Source organism: Rhamphochromis sp. 'chilingali' (assembly GCF_963969265.1).
Source record: "Rhamphochromis sp. 'chilingali' genome assembly, chromosome: 22".
NCBI lineage: Eukaryota > Metazoa > Chordata > Actinopteri > Cichliformes > Cichlidae > Rhamphochromis > Rhamphochromis sp. 'chilingali'.
The window spans coordinates 12007863-12029531 of NC_137950.1; the positions used below are offsets into that span (position 1 = coordinate 12007863).

At 42.9% G+C, this 21669-nt stretch overlaps 1 protein-coding gene across 5 annotated transcripts in view; it reads right to left on the reverse strand.

Moving 5' to 3' along the window:
* The window catches only part of raraa (retinoic acid receptor, alpha a), a 148870-nt gene that overhangs the window by 67235 nt on the left and 59966 nt on the right, over positions 1-21669 (reverse strand). For all 5 annotated transcript variants that reach the window (XM_080873922.1, XM_080873921.1, XM_080873918.1 and 2 more), the window contains one exon: positions 13311-14144. In XM_080873922.1, the coding sequence (XP_080730048.1) occupies positions 13311-13464 (154 nt within the window). In that variant the 5' untranslated portion in view covers positions 13465-14144. The remainder of the gene's footprint in view (positions 1-13310; positions 14145-21669) is intronic.

Genomic DNA, 21669 nt, shown 5'->3' on the forward strand with positions numbered 1-21669 from the left:
CTATCATTCACAACGTTCTCCCTCTGTTGGTCCCCATCGTTATTTTATACAAACACCCCCACTTCCTTAATTCATTCCATCCAACTTTTCACCTATATTTTCACCCCTCTTTCAACTCCATCACTCTTTCACATGCTTAAATTTCACCACTGCTCCATCTCTCCCAGACTCACTGGGCTCCTTCTCCACCTCTTATCTTTTCTTCAATGACTGATAGTCGCGAAGTGCTGTTTTCTAGTGCTCGGGGCTAAGCCTTCACTTACACCACAAGAAATATAACAGCATAAAGTCAGACATGTTGGAGTGTGTGTATTTAATCAGCTTGGCGTTAATGAAGAAAAATGGAGAAGGGGACAGACAGAGGCAGGCACAAAATGAGATATGGAGAAAAAGTGGAGGCTGGGAGACAAGAGAAAGCAAGAAAGCCTGGGCTCTTCGGGTTGAGCGTTTCTGCTCTTAAGAGGATTCCCACCTGGTAGCAATTTAGGTTGGGCCTGGTAAAGCAGGCCCTGGAAAGGAAAAAATAATGTCTTTTGGGTTAGTGGTTTCATTTTTCAATCAAATAAATCACGACCTTACAGAAAATAATTTTTGTCTTTTAATGGCCCCCACGGCGTTTGAAGTTTCTCAAGGGGCAGCTAGCTTTGAAGTCTGTGAGAGGAGGAGTGAAATTCCCTCTCTCCTTTCTGTGTGTGTGTGTGTGTGTCTGTGTGTATCCATTGCCTTCTCAAAGTCCTGTAACACAACACTTGAAGTAGTCCTGACAAAGGGCGTCCAATGAAGGAGCCAAAATGTTAGAAACACAAGCAAATTCCTACAAAAGCAAACACTTGTAAAAAGATGAAGACGAGGGAAACTGCTACCCTAATTTAGACCATAAGTAACAAATCTACCTACCAGCGTCTCTAAATGTCACTGATTAGCATGTTACTTAACCAAAAAAAAAAAGGAAGAAAAATATGGGGGAAGAGGTCTGTGAGTAATTCAGATATCTCAATGAATATTCCTGTTCGCGGCCCATTTAGGAGAAGTCTATTAGGCTCCAGTAGAATGGTCCAAATGTGCAAATCTCGGGTGGGAAGTAAAGTAAGAAATGGACAGATGTGCACGTAAAGGTGACACAGGGGAAAACTACGTCAGCTCCTGGGCACACAGTTCAAACAGCCACGCCAATGTGTCGACAGACAGATGACTACCTTCACGATAAAGACTTAAAAATATCGCCCTGAAAACCTTTCCCCCCCCGAAGCTCCGCCACTACTTTCCATGTGTACTTTAAGTCCAAGCGATCTGCTTTTGACATAAAGGCTATTTTTCAAAAGGTTTTAAAGAGACTCCGGCTTTGACGGCACATCTGTCAGGGCTAATGCACTTCAGAAAGACGTTCAAATACTCGCTGTCTTTGCGCCATTCATGTATGAGCGGCCAAGCCCACGGGGACAAAAGAAAGGCAAACTCAAACACACAAAATTAAGAAAAGGTGTGGACGTTTCCCGGACTTAATCAAATGCTAAAACACACTCACTTGTCTTGCACACGCCCGTGGGAACATCAGTTAGTGTATTATTTAAAGCAACATAATTCCCCAGGTCAAACCAGCTCACTCACTGTGTACTCTCTGTGTACACGGCTTGATTAGCATGTCCTATTTTTTTTTTCTTTAAAGACAGTTGCTGTGAAAGGTTTGCAACAGTCAGGGGGAAAAAAAGGAGAAAAGGAATCTGATGCTTGAGAAAGAAGACGCTGGGAAAGACGGACAAACAAAAGCAAACCGGGGAGGGAAAACAAATCCCGCAAAAGTTTACAACGATGAAAGGGAGCGACATGAAAGCCTGCTCCAAGGGTGGGGGGGAGAAAAGGAGATAAAGCGAGAGGTGGTGCTGAGAGAGAGTGATTTTGGCCTGACATGAAGTGCTTACAGGAAATAGTTCTGTTTGATGAGTAAATATTGAATCAGCAAAAACCCATCTGTTGCACAACCTGATCTCTCCGTCACTCCGTTTCAGGCTTTCTCCGTGTTTACAGTAAACAGAGTCATACCTACATTCCAATCACAAGTTCATAAACAGCTGATGTAACTAAAACTGCATCTGCACCGCTGTACAGGCGTCTGAGAAACTGAAACACAGCGGCTCAGTTTATAGGGGTTTGGAGAATGAGGAAGCTAAACGTTTGTCTGCATGGGGATACTTTCTCATTGCAGATCGTGCACCACCTGTATATTGCTGGAGGTATGTGAAAGAGTCGGTGGGCATCTGTGGAAAGCGTGAATCTGCTCCTGATTCTTGGTGAAGTCTGGGCCTGCTGTGATTTAAGATGCCTGCAGGGAGCCTTCACTACCTTCATTCGCTCTCTCCCTCTAACCATCTTTCTCTTTAGCCCTCGAGCTTTCTTTCAAAGAATCTATTAGAGGCATCTTCAGGTCAAAGAGCAAGGTCTTGGGCTCCAGGTATATAGTGTCACTCTAAATCTTTATCTTTGAGTATTGGCCCCCTCTCTTTGAGAAGTGCTGCTTTAGATATTCATAGTTGATACTGAATGGATAAATCATATGTGAAGGATCATAGTGTTTTTGTCTTGAATTTATTTCTCTTTGTTGTGATCCTGCAGACGATGACCAACACAGGCCAAAAGAAGAATGCATAAAGTGGAATATCCATAACTTTAAATTTGTACTTTATAGATCTAACACATCCTAAAATGTTTTTTTTATAAGACATATGCTACAACCACAGGCTGATATATCATATTAGCCAATTATACATATATAGAAAACACATCAATAGAATTAAAAATTATTATTTGTATAGGACTTTTGAAAACAGAGTTACAACTTCAGAATATGAATATAGCCACAAATTATGTCGTTATTTATGTGTCCGTATGTTTGAAAATGTATACTTGTACATGTTTGAACACGCAAGATGATTCTTTACAAGCAAATGGTTGTAAACTATGGCCCAAAACACAGGGGAGAAGATTAAGAGTTAAGCTAACCTATAATAGCTTAATGTGTTTTCAGCAGTCGTTTAAAACAAATCAGAGATCTCACAGGCCATACCAAAGTTTGGGTGCTATAGCTTCAAAAACATGATTGCCTCTGGGACATTTTGAAGACCCTGGTTAGAAGACCAGAGAAGCCGGCTGCAGTGATGACGTCTCAGAATCTCTGCTTTATAAGTGAGGGCTTGTCCGTGTGGAGATTTATATGTTAATAATTGGATTTTAAAGTAAATTCCGAAGGGAGAAGTGAGTTATACGGTGGATGAAAATTAAGTGTTTACTAAAAGTCTATGCATCTTTGCTTCTATCTTTACACCACATCATATGCTTTAAGGCGGGTGGAAAGCATTTTACTTGTGAACACATGACCAACCGCTGTGTGATGAGACAAAAACACTTCTACAAACATAAAACAGGCTGATCACTGTTGAACTACAGCCTGCTTGGCATCTAATGCTCAGATGAGTATTTCAGATGACAAACCATAATCTTCCCTGATTGCATTGCTGTGGGACATAGTTTCTCTGTTTCAGATTTTTCTTCAGCACACAGTATACACAAACCAAGCAGCTGATTAAAAGACTTGGCTGCTTTTGTGTAATTTTGTGGTGTTGGTGCTTGGTCAAGATGTGTATTGTGCAAGCTTAAACAACTAAAAGAGACAAGATCCATAAAACCGTGTGCCACCAAACATCCCTGTTTGCAAGAATTAGAAGATTAAAAGAAAAAGAAGTGCTACAATCCATCCAAACTGATACCTGATATTTTTAACTTGGCAGTAACTGATCATTGTGACTGCTGTGGAAGTCCATCAAATCAAACTGCACTGAAAACCCTGCACAGTCTAATCCACTCAGTGCTCTGCATGTCGGGTTGACTGGTGTCCCTGTGTTGCATGTTTTATAGTTGCCGGTTCATGTTTTGTGGCATTGCTCAGAATAATTAGGTTATGGCAGTGAGAGTTATTGTGCAAAACAGGCTTCTGTTACAATCCTGGCAGACAATTTTGTGGCTGGTATGACTGTGAGACTGAGCGAACATCTGTTTGTTGCATGAGATCAAATTAAGGGACTAATCAAGGCATAATGCACACCAGTTGTTTAGAAGGCCATTTCAAAGCGGTGTCACTAATCACATCCTCTCTGTCCGCTTAGCGCACTCGCATAATGTCTCTGTGAAATGAAGGAAGACTGGACCACGATGATAAAAGGAGTGTGAGGCCTGAAAGGGCTGTCAAACGCCAGGGCAAGTTTCAGGTGCCTCGTAGCACTAATCACAGGCTACCTGCTGAACAGCTGTTTTCTATGGATGAAAAGAAAACGACGCAGGGAATGAAAAGAGAGATCAGAGAGATGAAAAATGAAGGCAAAAGAGCGAGAGGTAAAAGGAAAATGAGAACGAAAAATGGAGCATTGAGACCACAGCACAAAAATGTATGGCCCATCACACCATAATTTGCAGGTTTAGAAGTAATTTGCACTGTCTTATATAACGAGTTACAATATAAACCCATTAGTTGGGTTAGACGACGCTTAAATATCTGTGTGACTGAACATCTTCTGTTTGAATTAGATATAAATTGCTTGATCAGTAAAAAAAATAAAAGATTGCTCAGTGTTAAACTAACTTAAAGAATTTGATTTAATATCATATTCAAAAGAAGAAGCACTCCTCAGCTCTTTGCTGTGAGTTCAACGATGGGGCGGTCGTGGCTCAAGAGTTCGCCTTGTAATCGGAAGGTTGCCGGTTCGAGCCCCGGCTTGGACAGTCTCGGTCGTTGTGTCCTTGGGTAACACACTTCACCCGTTGCCTACTGGTGGTGGTCAGAGGGCCCGGTGGCGCCAGTGTCCGGCAGCCTCGCCTCCGTCAGTGCGCCCCAGGGTCGCTGTGGTTACAATGTAGCTTGCCATCACCAGTGTGTGAATGTGTGTGTGGATGACTGGATATGTAAAGCGCTTTGGGGTCCTTAGGGACTAGTAAAGCGCTATATAAATACAGGCCATTTACCATTTACCAAACAGGGAGAACAAAAAGGGCCAAATATAAGACAACCTTTAATTTTACTGGATAACCTGCAGACCCCGAAGGATTTATGAATTCACACCCAACATCTGTGCCTCATGCAGCTGGAATTTATTTCTGTAAGAGAGATTTGTTGATTTTAATATTGCATGTGCTGATCGCTGATTTTAATCCCGTCTGGAGCACATATGCTTGTGTTTCTTTCCCCTCTATACACCAGCAATAATTACAGTCCTGAATATCTGCTTCTTTTCCTAACACAGGGCTTAAAGACACAGGGTGTGGTATGTGGTAAACACTGTAAAAGGTACTGTGCAATTTAATTTTAATAACATATAACCTGTGATTTATTGTTACTATTAGAAATGACACCAGGTCATAATGTTCTCTGTTTAAAAAAAAAAAGAGCTGCAGTCACAGCTTGACAACTTTTACCTTGCGTTCCTATTCCAGTATCTGACTCCAGAAAAGGGGTTGCGATCTATAAGTCAAAGTCATTTTTTAAAAAGGACATAACTGGAAAAACAAGCTGCTGGCACCCCAGGAGGACACGGAAGGTCGAGAGATCATTAAGCATGCGTTTCCACAAACCTCTGGAATGCTAATGAGTATCTAAAGACAGCACAATTCATTCTGCATTAGCCAACCCGTGGTACACTTAGGACTGTAATGTGCTAATGTTGTCACAAGTGCATTATCTTTCCACTCTGAAGAGGTTATGTGTTAATGCTAGCAGACAGCCATGAGGTTAAGTGTGGCCAGAGGCCCCTTAGAGAAGTGCCAAGAGAGAGCTGGTGGCCCCATGAGCTCTGGGCGAACAGAGCTCTCTTAGCCCCTCTCCACAACACAGTTAGCCATTGTGCCAGGCTGAAAAAGCGCATTAGCTGCTGAGAAAAGGGCTTTCCCCTCTGAAACCCTCTTGGACAACAAGCAAAAGCCCTGCTTGATAATTCAATCACTTTCTGAGCGGTGCGGGGCAGACCTGCACAACCTCTCGCCACCTTTCCTTGCCACTCTCCTTTTCTTCCCTCTCTCGTCTCCTCTATTAGGTAACTGTCCTATATTTTACAGATGCCGTCATTCCTACCGCTTATGAAAGGACAATAGAGGAATGATGCCTGTGAGAGAGAGAGTCGTTGACATTTGAATGTATGCAGCAGTGTGAATTATGGCTGTGCGCTATGCGTTTTGCAAAAAGGGCATAAGAAGATAGAGATATATGTGTGCGCATGTGTGGAAAGGGTGGGGAGGAGAGATAAAAGGAAAGAGAAGGGGGTCATTGAAAGAGTAGGTTGAGGGAAAGGATAGAAGAATAGAGAGAAAAAGGAGGGAGGGGAAAAAAGAGGGACTTCTTATCTCTTTACCCTTGTCTTGACTTCCTTCAGGGGCCTTTGAAGAGAGCAGAAATAAAGATCCTTGCACTAAAGCATCACAGAGAGATTTAGATTATGCCAGTGTTTACCCAACTGAGTGCTGCATGGCTGCTGGCGACAGCCTGCTGGTTTTGAAGTTGTTATGGCCCTACTACAGCTACTCAAAATATAACACTCGTGCTGCAGAGGAGGGGGGTTCTCCCTGCTTGTGTCACTGTATGCGTATGTGGATCTGCATGCATGAGTGCATGAATGCGGCAACTGGAGCGAATGTTTATGAGAGATAGCATGTGTCCTTGTATCCTAACACTGTATGCAATCCATGTGTGTTTGTCTGTGTGTGCAGCACTGGGAAAATGGAGCCATCCATCGGATTACTGGTAGACAGCTCTTTGAAAAGAAGGGCCTGTATTTGCATAAGCAACCGTGGAAGAGAAAAACCTGTAGAAAGAAAGACAGAATAAGAGAGCAAGCAAAAGAAAAAGGAAGGAGAGAGGACAAGAAAATAAAAAGAAGGGGGGGAGCTTGGGGAGTGGACCGCACTTGCCAAGCTACTCGGGGATAAATCCTGTGGTTAGGATCAAGTATTGTGGGCAGGGATTTGGCCCCAGGTCCCCTCAAAGCAAATGGAAAATAACAGCCTGCGAGTAAATAGGTGGCATGGTAATGATAGCTCTGTCAAGTCCTAAGGTGGAGAAAAGGAGGGTGGGAAGAAAGGGGGATAGGAGTAAAAATGTGGTGAATGAAGAGGAGGGTGGAGTGCAGGTATGAAGAAAGAAAAGGGAGTGCAGAAAGGTGTAATGGAAGGAGGGGAGAGAAATGTTGAAGAGGGGTTTGAAAGACGACGAGCAGGAGCCAGAAAAAAAAAAAAAAAAAAAAAAAAAAAAAAAAAAAGAACGGGGGTGGGGGGAGCGAGGAAGGACGAACACATGGAAAGGCAAGCGCACTAACAGCGAGGGTGATGGGTTTCCTAGTGCGTACCCGTTGGCTAAACTCGCAGGTGTTCTGGTGCACGATGGTTGTACAAGACAAGGTTGCTGCCAAAAGTATGTGTGCCTGTGGCTCTTACTCCTAGCACACGTGCAAGCTAGCAACACTGATTTCCTGCCTTTCATATTTTTCCTTTTTAGACAGAAATAAAACAAAACAAACTCCACTTGCTCCTTTTTGCCCTTTATTTCCCTCCTAAAATGGGCACTCTTTTGTTGCACTCCTGTCCTTGCAATCCTAATGAACAAAGCCCAGAAGCTCATTTTGATACACACAATAAGGAGGCCACTCTCATTCGGTGAATTCCCTAACACACGATCATATACAGAAACATCAGTAGTAGATTATGGCAGCTGCCAATAAAAGCCATTGATATTTTTGATCTTGTGCATGCTCTTGATACTAGGATAGGCCTATAACGCCTCATTGAACCTATATTTAGATGCCATTGATCACTAATTTATCATACGTTACAAGGTAGCACAAAGTTTGTTATACATTAAATGTGTTGTTACTCAACAAAAGCAAAGTGAAAATGGCTTTTTTTCTTTAAAAAAAAAAAAAAAGTAATATTAATAACCCATAAAGCCCGCTGAATTAGTCTAACTACTCCCAAAGTACCTTCAGAGACTATTGCTTCTTTGAAAACTTAAGAATAGGATAGTCCTTGTGCTCATTTTTCAACCTCCAAGTGTTGAGCAGTTAATTAACAAGGTCATTAAGCTGGGGTGAACAAGTGCTTTGCTGACATGCTGGATGTGTTTTACACACCATGTTTAATAAGCCCGCGTCTCCACCGTCAGAGTATTGGCACCCCTCAAATGACTTTCCAATAATGACAAGCAGCTCTCCAGAGGTACTGCTTCTATGTAAGAGTCTTTGTGTGTGTCTATCCGAAGGAGCTAAATAGCTGGCACCTGGTAACCTGATAGAAAAGGTGATTCTCACTGTCATTACACTTATCCCTTCCACACAAGCTATGTGTGTGTGAAAGTGTGTGCTTGTGTGCGTTTGTGTTTGCCACCCACGGAGTGCACTGACACGGCCCTCTGATTCCTGCAGACCACCATCGCAGAGAGGAACCACCTGTCTGTCCCAGAAACCAACACACACAGCCCAGTATTACCATATCCATATTTGCTCGTGGTTTGTACATTCCGCAACGGGCTGCTTAATGGGATGGGTAAAACACACACACACACACATATAACCTTCCTTGAGGTCTGAAAATATCCTTTAGTATTTCTCCTACTGGCCCCAAAGTACATTCATAAATGCCATTTCACCCTCTAATAAGTCAAACGAGATGGTGCTGGTACGGGTTAGCCATCCTAGGAAATGCTCCTGTACCAAGCAATTACTGTGGCTGCTGAAACAAGAGAGCTCTGTGGGGAAAAGCCAATTAGTCCATCGCGGCAGCAGGTAGGAAGCTGGCTCCATTCATTATGATCACTCATAACACTGCGCTAATGTAATAGTACAGTGTTAGTGAGCTTGGTGACAGACAGCAGAAGGCTTAAATGATAATGACAGGATCGATAGTTGCAGGTGTTAATGCCGGATACTTCCATATTCATACAGGCCTGCAGTGAGAGGAATTTAATCAAAAACACTAATGAGAGGTGTGCTGTATGTGCCTATGTTTGAGCGTGCATGTAATGAGCACATACTGTTCAATACAGCAACGTGCAAGTTCCTGGTTGCGTGACTGGGATCAATCCATAGTCATAATATTCCGTTAACTAATAAAGCTGCAGGCTATAAATGTATTATCAATATCTGAAACTGATCTGCTCCAGTGCGTAACCTAACCTGATGATTTTCAGATAATGTGATGTGAAGACGTAACCCAGGAGGCAGGATCTGAAGACAGAGGGAGAGAGAGATGAGCTGTAAGCTGAGATTAACCCTCCTGCTGTGCTTGGTCCAAATAATTGGCCTGTTGTGGTTTACTAAAAAAAAAAACCACAACAGACCAGAGCTGACTGGCAGAGTTAGCCTCCCCTTTCTCAGTGATGTCCGACTCTGAGGAAGGGGAGGCGGAGGAGTGTGAAGAGAGGGAGGAAAGCAGAAAGAAAAGACAGAATTTTTTTTTTTTTTTAAGCGAAAGTACTCGAAAAGCTTTTGATTGTAAATGATTTCCGCTTTAAACCATATGCCAAGTCCTGGATTCATGACTGTTTATTCACCATTATTCATTTCAAGAATTTCTAATGACGGTCTTTTACATCAGCGATTAGAGTGCAATTGAACAAAAAGAAAAATGCAGGTGTTTCTGGACCAAAAACACATTAAGGATGCAAACAGGTGGTAGCAATCAGCTTCTGTGTTCTTCTACAAATATTGACTCATAAATACTTTGGGAAACAAAACATTGCAGAGTGATATTAATCAGCTGCTTATCCAGTGAGTTTCTCAGAAAGACTCTAACTGCAGGATCTTTCGACTACAGCTGACGACGACAATCCTTGCTCTTCTGCAAGGATTACCATCTACTTCATTTGCTCCAGTTTGTAGATAGAGTGGCAGAACATTTCCAAAAAGGTCTTCAGAGCAGAGCTAGAACTGCCGCCAGCCTGCTGTTCATAAATGTTGCAATTGGTCTAGACCACCAGTAGGGCTCCTCTTTGGAGAGTTAACTGAATGACATGTCTTGGTTAGGAAACAAGATGAGAAAGGAGGCCGGGGCTAGCCGGTTCAGTCAGTCCATTTCAATACCAAGCGCAGAAAATAAGCATGCTTTCTTTCAGCATTCAATATTACCACAATGTCGCAAACGTTAATAATTCAGTTTGTGTGTTTGATTTAAATCAAGGGCCAATCTGACCCTATGTGTGGAAAATAATGCACGAGGATTCAAATAATAATGTTATAAAATATGCTAATTATTTGCCACAAAGGTGATAAGAACAGCAGCTAAGCATTTGCACTAATAAAAAAATCCCTGCACCCCAAAGTCATGTCTGTGGACGATCTAGAAACAAGCTAATCATCAGATATGATTTTCATTCTGTTTACAGCTGTCGTTCATTCCCAGCTGCGAACATAATGAAGCTATAAAACATAACTGAGCTCTGTGTTAACAACGACAAAGCTTGACCTTGAAAATTTTAACAAGGTCAAAGCTATTCATCTGGCCAGCTGTAAGCAACTTTCCAGTTAAAAGGGGGAAAAAGCACATTATTTGCTCAAACATGTATGAGTGTAAACATACATGCGTGTAATTATTAGCATTTAGGTGAAGAGTTTCTAAATCCCTCCTCTCCTCCTGCATTCAAGCTCCAAATACTCTCTCCGTCTTCCTCAGCAACCCCTCTTCTTTCCTCAGTGCTCAGTACTGAATGGGAGCTTAGCTGGTGTGTGTGTGTGTGTGTTTGTTGATGTTTATGTGTGCTACGCGAGTGTGTGCGTGGGTGAGGAAGGAAGGAAAGGAAAAAGAAAGAAAAAGAACAAGGGGGAGAGCAATGATCTGCCAGAGAGCTAGATGAGGAGGAGGAAAGAGAAAAAGGGGGTGAAGGTGGTGTGCGAGTGTATGGAAGGAGGTGCGCGTTTCTGCTGCTCCGTGCGTGAGCATGTGTGAATTATGCCTGCAGTTATCTACATGCGTGGCAGAGCACGAGTGAGAAAGTGAGCCAGCATGAAGGGCAAAGATTGTGTTTATGTTGTCCGTGTGTGCATGTGCGAATGTGTACTCATGCACGTCAGGAAACTGTGGTGTCCCTGGCTCTCCAGTGTTTACTGACAGGAAATGTTTGTCCAGGCAAAACGGAAGAAATCTTGCCGCCCCACATGGCAAACACTGGGACAAGGGATACACACGCGGACGTGCATAGACGCACATGCAGGAATGTACACACGCACGCACGCTTGCAAAGAGCGTTTTAAAAAAAAAAAGAAAAGAAAAAAAGAGGAATCTGACGAGCGCTCCAGTTTATGTGGTGAGGTGTGGTATCTGGTATTGGGGAAGTGGGAGTGACTGGGCTGGGCACGGCCTGTTCTTTACTTCCCTCCACCCTGACTGCCAACACAAGCTCCAGCAGATAGAAAGTCAATTCGCTGACCCCCTCTGAACCTGTGCGAGTGAGCACAGGGTTTGACAGCTTTGTCCACACTAATGCACACAAACTGACCGACTTCATTGCTTCAGTTATTGTTTCTGTTGCTCCCTCTACGTTAGCACATTAAGAGATTGTCCAAGCGCATTACTGTTCTGTAAACAGTGGTGGTGGTCCATTTACCATACATATCTATTACCTTTGTAATTCCACCAACCTATAATCATCTATAATTCACAATATTGTGATCTGTAGTTGCAAGTTACTTTGCAGATCAAGTATACAAACTGTACAGAGTGCATAAATCTGACTTTCTTAAGATAAATGATAAATCTGTCAAACCACTGCAGTCATTTCAACCTTTACTGGAGATTAGCATAACTGAAGAACAACAACACTGTGAGACTCTGAAAGCTGCCAGCTCTCCCTGTACTTTGTTTTATTTCAGCGTATTTGTCTTAGACTGAAGGTCGAAATACTTCAGTATGCTCTGAGAAAATTCTTTGGATGACCTTTGAAAAATGTGATGTATTCTTAAAGATTAAATGACACAATGGCTGCCCAATGATATATGGTGACTGATTCTAGCATTTTTCAATCTTCATTTTCAGTCTTCTTTCACATTGTATTGAAAGTTCAGTCACAGCTAACCTTTGCGTTCCAATTTTTACCCAAAAAAACAAACAATTTCTTCCTGCAGTTATACGCCAGCATCTTTGGCTAGAGGCTATCCTATCTGTCACAGGGTGAGAGATGGGATAAACCCTGGACCCGTCTATCAGAGGGCATTCACACCTATTGCCAAATTAGAACTAGCTTTCAATATAATATAACAGCAGATTTGAATGCAGGACCTTCATCCTATCAGTGCCAATCACAGCACCACCATAATGTGGTGAAACTAAGGAGAAACCTCTGAATGCCAGAAAAGCCTGCACGCACATATGGACACATGCACAAATATCTTATCCTAACTGACACCCACAAACCGCTAACTAACCCACCAACACTGTTCCCCCTGACTGAGCCTGACTGAGTCCAAATACTGAATCCAAAGCTGTGGAAAAAACAGCTATAACATAACATAACTAGTTTGGAGAAAAAAAAAATGATGAAGATTGTAAAATCTTCAACATTAGAAGTTCTATTTCCTACCACTGTTCACAATTAACCATATTTCCCATTCCATTTTCTGAATTAATAAACCACTAACACTTTAATTTACTTCTGAACAAGTACTTTTTCCACCAAGTCCTACTTTAATAAGCAACACTGCCAGTTCGCTCTGAAGCTTTTGATGGATTGAATAAAGAAGTTATAAGAAGAACGCTGTCTGCGGCAGTATTTCCGAGATTTACTTTCGGAACACTTGCCAAATGTGTGTTCCCCAAATGAACAATGCTCCTTTCTGGCTGTCCTGCCTCATTTCCTTGTGATCTATGTTGACGTTGCAATGCGTATGTGTAGGTTTGTAAATTAAGGACAGCGCTGGAGGCGACATGGGCATGTGGGTGTGTGTGTGTGTCTGTTTACCAACACACACTTACACACACACACACACACACACACACACACACACACACACACACACACACACCTTTCAAACAAGAATGATCTAAACAGGACGAGATGAAAGTGTTTTTTACCAGCATACGAGTATGTACGCAAATACACACAGCAGGCGAGCTGTACCGGAAACTGTGAGCCACAGCGGCGCAGAGAAACCAGGACACACGCACAAAGGAAAGTAAATCTCCATACCTCCTGTCACTCAAAACCTGCACAACAGCCAGAGCATCAAACACTTCCACATGCAAAACGCGAACCAACGCAGAGAAAACTGAAAAGTTGCTCAAACTCTACTCACTGGCTGGTGAGGGGGTGCTGTATCCACTGAGAGGCAGTCCCGGCAGGGCTGGAGGCGACAGGCTCCCCAACATGTGGGGGAAGAAGTAGGAGTAGGTGGGCACGGGGAAGCCGTTGAGGTGGGGGCCCGGCACCGGGTTGCCCTTCCCAGCCATGATGGCTCAGTCCACCTACAAGTCACGAAAAGACCTCACTGGGGTAAAGAAAAAACCCTCACTGAGAGGCAACAGCGCCACAGTCAGGAGTCAGTATGGATTCCTGTAAGGATTTAATCCCCCATAAGGATGCTGGGTAAGAAGATATTCCAACAGGCAAAGTTTGCAAAAAAAAGAAAAAAGAAAATATCTCCTTAAGGTTCACAAGGTTGCCCTGAAAATGGCCGCAAAATCCTATTGGGTTTAGCGAATGTATGTGGGTGAGTGTGTCTGTGTGTGTGTTAAGGGCTGAGTTACTAAGGACACAAAAGATAAAAAAAGAAAAATGGGGCCGAAGTATAAAGGAGGAATGTGGAGCGTTTTATCCTTCCTTTCTCTGGGATTGTGAAACGGTCTTATTTGCAAGAGGCGTTGGGAAGTAACGCGGCCATTCCTTATCTCGAAGATGAAGGCAGAGAAAGACAGGAGGCAAGTTGAGTCAAGAAGAGGTGCACTTTGATGGCAACAGTCAGGAGCGGCAATGGCGGTGATGGGGGTGCTAGTGGTTGTGATGCTTTCACGGGGACGTCATTCCACTCTTCAACTGCAGAGCGCTCCTAGGAAAAGTGCAGATCACATGATGCCAGGAGAAAGCTCTTCTCCCTGAATGGGCCCCCTGTTCGCAGTTGCAGAGCCTCTGTCTAAGAAAAAAAAAAAAGAAAAGGAGAGAGAGAGAGAAAAGGAGATCATTTAGTGCTTCAGTGGCAAGGTAAAGAGATCACTTCCCTTTGTACTTAAGTGTTTGAGCAAAACAGTGCTTTTCTTTTGACACTAATTAATGGTAATGTCTCATCTGAAACGTTACAAAAACACCCCATCCGCCTTAATTATCTAATGGAGTGTTAAAATTGCGATGCGAGCAGTGGGTGTGTGATGTCTCCTCTCAGCTTTGTGCGCTCACACACTCGCTCATTAACAGTGACAGAGTACAAATACTGTGGGAGGCGAGCCAAAACATAAATGAAGAGAGCGCCGCAAAAGAAAACTTTGCTAATTACACCAGTTGCAGAAGCCAGAGGTGAGACCCAAGGCGGCATTTCTGGGAACCGCTCGAGACTCCTGCTGCAGAGTTCGCTTCCAAATTACGAGCGAGACGTGAACAAACAGACCTGTAATCACCACGGAAAGCGTGAGCAGGCAAGAGCGCGCTGACATCTACACACCCGGAGAACAATTATCATAGAATGGTACATTAGCATCACAATATACACAGGGATATGAGAAAAGCCATTTATCCCAAACAGCTCATCATAAAATGAGCAAACTTTTTTTGTTTTGTTTTTTTAAACCATAATGACCTTTTTATGAGTCAGTGGATGTGATGCGGAGCAGTAAAACAACTCGAACCACACAGATGCCTCACAAAAAGAAAAGAAGCATGTGGAATGTGTCTTTGCATGAAGCAGGAATGTAGCACTCTAGCATGAATTACACCGCGACATCATGGATGAACTCCTGTAAAGAGAGAAGGGTTAAGTCAGACGTGTTCGTGTGCCTGTTTCCACTTGTGTGGTGTACAGAAAGCGCTGGGATATATGACAGGAGAGGCATGCACAGATGTACAGATTAATAACAAATTTAGGAAAGGGGGGGGGACGACATAATGAGGTGAAAAAATAGACCATATAACTTTGGTATAGATAACTCTGATGTTACTTGTCATGTTCCCCCACTGTCTGTATCATCATCATCATACTACATTTGATCTTAGTGCCATTTAGATGGCGATTGATTCAACTATTTACTTCAAATAAAAGTGCTGTTTCTTCTTCTGTGTATTTGTATACAACGTAGTTGGTTTGTGAACATGAACAGTTACACGAACGTTTTAAACACTCAACAGGGGGTTTAAGTTTTAAGAATTGGAAAGTTTTTATTTAGTAGTTCTTTTCTCTTAACATATTTAGTCACGTGATTCTTTGATTTTTACAAACATATGTGAGTTTATTCACTACAGACTACATGGCCTTGGACTTCCTTTAAGCTGCCTTATTTTCATATGCTTATTGCCAAAGTGCTATGCAGTCATTCTGTCACAATGAGCTGGTGTGTATGGTGGTCAGGAGATGAGCACATGAGAGCCTGAAAGCCTTTACAGCCCATGGGAGCTAGGTATAGTTTTATTTGCTTTTAAAGCCCCTGTTGACCTAAAAAAAAATAGTTAAGAGTCACATAGTAACAATCTCCATCAGGATATTGCATCTGGTTCAGACTACAACACAACAATACGCATTACGAAACACTGGCTTGATACATTCTGCATTGAACCTTGCTGCAATCGCGTAAAATGCAACAGCATTGCTGAAAGTGCACACTGAAGTGATGCAATGCCATATATTTTTTTAATCTAATAAACTAAGGAGGCCACAAACGTTGAACCGATACTTTAAATGAGGAACTGCAACTCACCGGGACAATGGGAGACCCATAGACTGGAAATGGGCCACTTCATTCACCATTATCATTACACTGCCTCATATGGGTGCCATAAAAAGTCATACTAAATGATAAGCAGGACCTCATGTTACTGTTCACCTGCACCGACTCTGTTGTGCATTTCCTTTTTGCTGATGTTACAGTAAATAAACATGGCTGCAGAATGACTGGCTTTGGTTACATTTCGTCAGGGATAATAACAGCGTAGGCTGAGCTAAAGGCAGCCAAAGCTTCTGCTCACTTGTGTTTTGATTCATAGTTAGGTTGGACTGTTTAGAGAATGTAAACTGCCAAAAACAGAAAGCATCCTACTCTCAAAATTGGGAATAAAGTTCAGGTCAGGAAACTACAAAACAGCCAGCTCATATGTGACATATCTAACCATACAAGTCACACAATACATACAACCAGTGAATTTTGTTGTCTTTGTTACTTAACAACCCCTAATAACAATAATCTAAATCCCCGTATTTGCTAATCCCAAAAACAATTTACATGTTGCGCTGTTTGTGAGCATTGGAGCGTTTCCTGAACGAAGCCCACATGTCTGATGCTGAGAGCTAAAGAAAAGCATTTTCTAATGCATGTAAACAAAGACTGATTGTCGCAGCTGAAGCGTTTCAAAGGCATTATACAATCAGTCATTTTTCCACTCATCCGTGCATACTTGCAAGCGTCAACAGTTGGAGGCAGAACGTAGCTGACTACCTGGGTAATCCCCTCTGCCAGGACAGAACAATCACAGGGAAAAGAGATCAAACAAACACACACACACACACACCACTACATGAGGAACTGAGACTCACCTGAAAACCTGTCTAATCTGCTGTGAGAGGTGCACATACCACAGTCAGGTAAAGCTGTCGACATACATATCACAACTCTCGCAAACAGCTGTGAGCTCTGTGTTTGCAGTGGCTAGCATGTTAAATAACACACACTTCATCTTAAAACATCTGAATACGAGCATATATTCTCTCCACTTCACCCAATCTGATCTCCTCCACCCCTCTGTCAGGCAGCTCTTGAATCTCTGTGGCAGGTGGGTTAGGCAGTGATTTATGTGCATGATATGCCTAACACAGAGAGGTCATCGATATGATGAAGATAGAAGGGGAACAGTCGTGTGCCTAATGCTGTACAGTTTCTGCTCTTTTATTGTGTATTTGCTCAAGATCTCAGACTGAAACCAATTTTTTCTGTATGGCACATAAAAAAATTAACTCACCCATCTGCTACATTAATACAGCAGAAATGTGGACAGATGTGGAATAAAAACAGTTATGGACAGAGTGCAAAAGTCTAACATCAAACAGTAATGCAATAGCAAAGCCAAGACAAATCCACAGAGACTGTGGGCCTAGAGCTCAGCCCATTAATGTACATCTTCTTAAAGATTTTCTAAGATTTCCTCGCCCATATCTGCCAAACTCATTTTAAACTGCTCAAACGCACACAGGCAAGATCTAGCATGGAGGCCAGCTCCAGGGGGAATGTACAGTATATGATCACTTACAGTAGAAGGAAAAATAAACAAACATTCTGGGTCACTTGGTCTTAACTATGTTTGGCATGTAGCAGGCAGAGGGAAGAAAGGGTTAGAGGTCATGAGAGAATGTAATTGGATGTGTTGGAAAACACTGAATTAATCAGAAAAGCCAGCAAATGGCAGCACGAGGTCCGGGCGGACAGCGAACACAGAGACGCAACCAAGGGAGATGGTCAATGCGAATACATGACGTATAGTGAGATTCTGTTGAGTGGATAAACATAGATGTATTCAAGTTCAAGGAGTTCAGAGTTAGAGCGTAACACAGACACCATTTTTTTGTTTCCTTTCTTTTTTTACCCCAAGACTTAGCACATGGACACAGCAAAGATACCAGTGAGTTTAGTGAAGATAGGCCACATGTTATGATAATGCCACACAAAGCATAATTATAAAGGATCAACCCATCTTAGAACAAACCTGTGATTACCGTAAGTGCTCTTTTAACTAAATTCTAAACGTATGCAGTGCATTGTGGGGATTTTACCAGTCATAGAAAGAACAGGTTACAAAAGCAAATACTCTACAGCCATAAACACTGCATCAGCTCAATTACTCGCAACAACACCTGCTACCTTCTGAACACTTTGCTGCATGCATGTCAGTGAAATGCGGCTGATTTGTTGCACGTGCAGACAGAAATACTGCTACATATATGCTTTTACATTTGTAACCGCCTTTAGGTACTTCCCCTACAGCACCGCACTTCATTGTTTAACAGTGAAGGCCTAAACAAAAAATGTGTATGGCTTTGCAGTGGCACATGTAACGGAAGTCACTCAAGCACAATGCAGTAAAATTTTCATGAGGATAGCAGCGTGGGTGGATATGCACGTCAGGTGTGAGTGCAAACAAGCATGTGTGAAGATATGACTGTGTACATATTATACTTTTTCAAATGTCACTTACTTGCTGTCATATAAACACCATTACTGTAGATAATGCTCATATTAAACTAAAGTTTCCACTAATGAGGTCAGCGACAGCAATTCCTGTGAATCCAAAGCACAGGCAGTTTTTCTATTCCAAGCTCTGTATGAAGTTAAGAGGAAAAATATCAGACACACAGCTCTAGCTGTGTACACAGCAGCCCCTCCAGTTTCCTTTTTAAACCTTCTGTTTGTGAGGAGCAGCCAATCAGGAGAAAGCTGGCTTAAAAGGGAGAGGAGCTGTAAGAGCTTGTTTTAGACAGTGAAGACTACATACGGGGGTGTACAAGAAAAAACACATGCTTATGTAATATATCAACAAGTGCGTGGGTATAAGGGAGCGGTGTGTGTGCTCATGTGTACAGCCTGTGTGGCATGTGATTATTGAGGTTTGTCTGAGTGCTAAATCCCATTTGCACATCTTTGTGCCCCGGGGGAGTTTCTACAGTACACTGCATTTACTGTATATGACCAGCTCAGATGGGAGGGGTTTTGCATAAAGAGCAGACTGCGTGTTTGGTGAGGTCCAGTGAAAGGGGTGGGTGCTGGCTGATTATGATGTAAACAGAAACAGGTTACACGTGGAATCACTCTCAAGTCTATTCTGGCAAAATAAACTCAGAACATTTTAAAAGACCCTACATTAACACACTTACATTATTAATGAAGGCTGCTCATTTACTGTGTATCTTAAGAACATTCTCTTTTTTTTTTTCTCTGACCACACTAAGAAGTCTGTGATTGTTCCCAGTGTAAACATAATCCGGGAAGACTGCTGGCTCTAATCACCCTACTTCTAATTCTAAAGCACTTTAAAATGTCTAATAAAAAGGCTTCAATGGGACAAAAGTGTAATGAGACATGCTCTGTTTCCATTTACCTATTACTCTAATAACCTGTTATAACAATAGAACACCCTGTTCTCAAAGCGCAGGCTAAATCGTGCTTCCTGGAAGTACAATAGGATACAGAGCTTTTAACTATCAGGTTACTCTCACGCAGAACCAGCACCCAGTTTTGGATCAAGACACATGAACCCGCTCAACTCTCTACTATTAAGATTAGGCTTAAAACATAGTTAGGGCTCAATCAGGTGACCCTGAGCCATACTGATCCTTAGTTAAGCTGTTATAGCGCTGGGCTTTTGGGTGGACTTCCCACTGGGGAGCTGTAATCGTGCATTAATATACCTCTACTGCACATCGTGAATTTTGTCTCTTCTTCTCTCCCATGCGGTACCTGTTTGCTAAGCTCTGAAGCTGTAAGTTTCTGATCTGCAAGTTATTTGTTGTTTCTAGCTTCTAGTTTTTCTCACAGTGCTCTCACCTCGTCCAAGGAAGGTGGCAAGGAAGCTGACGCGTTTTGATACTATATAAATAATAAAAGAATTTAATTCAAACAGAAAATGCTAAATGAGTGGCCCTTTCATCCAAAATCCCCCCAAAAAACCTGTGATGCATTATTTGAAGTGCTGTCGTCAGTAATTCATGTTTTTTGGCCAAACCACCACACAGAAGAGTACTGCTACTTTTATATACAGTCGCTGAAAGGGTAAATGATTACATCCACCTCGCTGCTTCTTCCACCTGCATAGTTTTGAGACGGTCAGAATCGCAGCTTGCTGATGCATTGTGGGAGAGTGAGCAGGAGGTGGGAGCTACTTCTCGATGATGATGGTCAGAAGGTGTGGCGCGAGAAAGCTAAAGGGTGCTAAGTGCACTTCTAAAGGTGGTGAGAATCCTCAGCTGTTTTGACCGAGGCTCCCTGTGGGGTGAATCCACTTGTCAGTGGAGCAGGCTGCGTGACATTTCTGCCTCACCTCAGAAAGGTCAGCCTTTAATTATCTCAAATGCCAGCAAGCACTGCACCTGGAAAAAAAACCAAAAAATAAAACCCAGAGACGAGCTGAGCGCTTGTCAGGGTAAGACGGTGGCCTGTTTTCTTCACGCAAAATGAGCGCGGCTGTGGCTGTCCGTGCAGAACTGGACCATCTGCCCACCTGCGTGTATGCATGCAGACTCACAGCCAAAGCTCGCATACACACAGACAAACCCTGACAGATGCAGACACACACACACACATTCTCTAACTGTGTCAACCAAAGTCACTAAAACCTACAACTAAAGTTGCTTGCCAAGCTACCCTTTAAATAAGATGAAGCGGGTTGAATCCCTGGAACAGTGGCAACTTCTGGGAACACTGATTTAAAAATAGGCTGCTGACAGTATGTGTAGACAGATTACGGAGCTATAGATAGAAGAGTAAGATGGGCCAGTGCTTCTGCTAAATATGGGTAGGCCATGCGACGTAAACTCGCATCACATTCTGTTAATCGATACGAAAACTAGGCATGAGTCAGAGGAGAAGTGAGCGTCTGAAGATTAGAACGCTGAAATATACGCAGCGAGAACGCAGTTGCTGTCAAAACTAAAACTGCAGGCATATTTATCAGCGGATGACTCGACTGTTTGCATTTGAGTGACTCACTGTAGTTTCAACTTTGTTGATATTTGCAGGGGCTATGGTAACAGAAAGCTCCCATACCTGCATAAACACCGTCCTGTACGCTTCAAACTCAAACCTCACACACACAAAAACCAACATCGCTGCCCAGAAAATCCCACTTGAGCTCAAAGGAGGTCGGAGAGACAAAGGGCCATAGATCATCCGTGTGGACGGCGTGTGGCGAGCTCCTTGTGTCCAGGTTTTTCCGCCATTTTTCTCTCGCTCTAAGAAAACATGGAGGGTTGGTCCCTATTGTTTACACAGCTGGCTCCATGGAAAGGATTGCCTAATATGAAATATGAAGAGTGGAGAGGTGAGCGAAGGAGAGTTGGGAAGAAAACAGGGAAGGGAGCCAAGCGAGAGGGGTGTGGCGGTGGTGATGGTGGGGGTAACACACCATCGAAGAGAGCAAGAAGGACGGCTAAAGGTGCTCTGAAGTGGGAGACACAGGAAGTGAGTAAATTTAGACAGAGAGGGAGAAGAACTGGAAGAGGAAGTGAAAAATGGAAGGAAGAACACAATATGGCAATTGCGCATCTGAGAGGAGAAGACACCATGCGGACAACTAAATGAGGAGAGAAGAAAGAGCAAACAGAACACGGAGCAGAAAGCCCTGAGGTTTCCTCGTGGTGAGGGAGTCATGCCTCCTGCGGTCTGGGGTCTGCAGTGCATGTTATTCTTTCCCAACAGTCGCACACTGCTTCCATCCATTCAGTCATGCCTCACAAACCATGTGGTAACTGTCCT